The sequence below is a fragment of the Gastrolobium bilobum genome, unplaced genomic scaffold (genome assembly GCF_033153095.1).
Source record: "Gastrolobium bilobum isolate Gb01-03AN ecotype WA unplaced genomic scaffold, APGP_CSIRO_Gbil_v1 utg5129, whole genome shotgun sequence".
Lineage (NCBI taxonomy): Eukaryota > Viridiplantae > Streptophyta > Magnoliopsida > Fabales > Fabaceae > Gastrolobium > Gastrolobium bilobum.
The window spans coordinates 3,841-6,139 of NW_026897155.1; the positions used below are offsets into that span (position 1 = coordinate 3,841).

The 2,299-nt window shown below is 30.7% G+C and overlaps 1 protein-coding gene across 1 annotated transcript; it reads left to right on the forward strand.

Moving 5' to 3' along the window:
• Window positions 1-576: 576 nt before the first annotated feature.
• On the forward strand, window positions 577-1,121 carry LOC133304578 (gibberellin-regulated protein 12-like). Its single transcript, XM_061504631.1, has 3 exons — window positions 577-642; window positions 813-843; window positions 940-1,121. The coding sequence occupies exons 1-3, from the start codon at window positions 577-579 to the stop codon at window positions 1,119-1,121; spliced, it is 279 nt and encodes a 92-aa protein (XP_061360615.1).
• Window positions 1,122-2,299: the final 1,178 nt, after the last annotated feature.

Genomic DNA, 2,299 nt, shown 5'->3' on the forward strand with positions numbered 1-2,299 from the left:
CAAACTTTAAAATAAATGAGGAGTCAAAAAAGCTGACATACATATTAAAAAAACACCTCTTGGGGGCTTCTACCTTTTAAATTTTTGCTTTATTATAAGAAAAACTCTTTTTATAATAAGAGCTTCTATAAAAACCTATTTGACTTAAAAGAAGCTAAATTGAAGACCTTCCAAATACACACTTAGCCTCTTTTTATATGTGGCTGTGTTGAATTCAAAAATCACATTTATCACTCTCTTACTTTCTCGGGATAATTTAATGAGCATGACCAGAAAAGATGATATAGGTTATTCTACCTACCATTTTTTTGCCTACCTTTATCTACCACCCTTTAACACCGTTAGATTAGAATCCCAATTACATTTTTTATTTCTCTCTCCTATTGAAATTCTGATCTAACAGTATTGAAGGGTGATAGGCAAAGATAGGTAAAAAAAATAGTAGGTAGAATAATCTATCTTAGAAAAGATAGGCCCCAAATTTAATTGCATTGTGCCATTATTTGAATCTATATAACTCCTTCACCTTACCTGTGTTTATACACAAGGGAGAGTGAAAAGACCACCTATAGCGTCATGGCTAAAATTGTGTGTGCATTTCTTCTCCTTCTTGCCATGCCTTTTGTTATCCAAGTTGCCTATGTGAGTGAATCTTTCTCTCCCTCTGTTCCCTTACAAATACACTCTACACCTACGCATATGTCACTTACCAAAATAAAAATAAAAATGTGTACATATTATTTGTTTTCTCCTTGAATTCATCTTGACTTCTAATTTTTTTTTCTCCTCTTCTTTAAATAAAAAATTTACAGGCTGGTGGAGAAGGATCACTTCGTCCCCAAGGTACTAATTCTAGCTAATATTTCTGAAAATCAATATTTTTTTTAATTAATTTAATTTAGTTATGATGTTGACAACTCAAATCTTGGCTTCGTTCAGATTGTTCCAATGCCTGCGATGTTCGTTGTTCAGCGACTCAATACAAGAAGGCGTGTCTGACCTATTGTAACTATTGTTGTGCGAAATGTTTGTGTGTGCCATCAGGAACCTATGGTCACAAGGAAGAATGTCCATGCTATAACAACATGAAAACCAAGGAAGGAGGCCCCAAGTGCCCCTAATTGATGGTCTATTGTTCTGATTCTTATGAATAAAATTTATATCATTATAGTGAAGTTAATTTTTATGCTTGAGCTCACAAGACACTAGCATTCTCCTAGTTGGCTCAAATAAATGTTTCCGTTTTTCTCATTTTAAACATTTATCTTCTTCTTCTTCTTTTTTATTTTCAAAATCTTCTTTATCAGCAATTAAATATTTAAAAAAAAACATACATTACAGATAATTGTCAATTCCTAAGTGTTTCTACAACAATTAGCAGAGTGAGGAATGGGGATTGGGGATATCACAAGAAAGGGAAATTTTATCATAAAGAATCGTCAAAAAAAATAAAAAAATCTCAGCAACCAGAGTTTTATTTCCGAATTTGATACATATGAATTTGATTTGAGTGTACAACAAAAAATTAAAAATTAAAAAAATGCTGAGTAGAAGTAAAATATTAACTCGTACAGAAGGAATCGAACTCATGATGTCAAACATTAAATGTTGTATCAATGAATAATTATTATAAGATCTTTATTACTCTCATTTCAATGCAGAGAATAAATTTTCTACAACTGACTCATCCTATAAATTTTATAATTGTGCGTCTTACCAACCAAATATATGAATAAATTATATAGCTATTTTTTTAAAAATTGAATAAAAAAATTCTTGCGTGGTTATTGGATACATTCCTAGCACAAGACACATTGTATTCATATAATCCCATAAATTTTGTTACGATTTATTGGAATCGTCTAGGGGCGTTTGGTTGAGGAGAATTTTTTTTTTTTATCGTAGAATCTCGATTTTCAAAAATATAATTTTTACATTCAGTTTACAATAATATTCGAAATTTAAAATTTAGAAAAATTCAGTTTCCCAAAAATCTTGAAGAATGACGCGTACCAAACACCTCGTTAAGAGTGTGTCTATGTATAATTTGATCTGCTCCTTCTAAACAACTACATATTGAGCGGCTTGTCCCTGGATTTTGTTAAAAGAAAATCATGCTCTTCCTCTACAGGAGAGTAAAAAATTTTGATGCACAAATTCATTTTTAATGCCAATTAATTTTTTTTCTTTTTTAATATAAAATGTGAGATTCACATTTAATTTGTCTCTATTTTTGTTCTCTGGTGCTGTCATGCAACTTAAGAAAACATGAACCCTTTGTTAAATTGGAAAAATGCAT

Bases quoted from the DNA above. Each gene is read 5' to 3' on its own strand.
- LOC133304578 (XM_061504631.1), top strand. From the start codon at position 577: ATGGCTAAAATTGTGTGTGCATTTCTTCTCCTTCTTGCCATGCCTTTT. The intron at 643-812 runs GTGAGTGAATCT...AAAAATTTACAG, and splicing joins TTGTTATCCAAGTTGCCTAT to GCTGGTGGAGAAGGATCACT. The intron at 844-939 runs GTACTAATTCTA...GGCTTCGTTCAG, and splicing joins AGGATCACTTCGTCCCCAAG to ATTGTTCCAATGCCTGCGAT.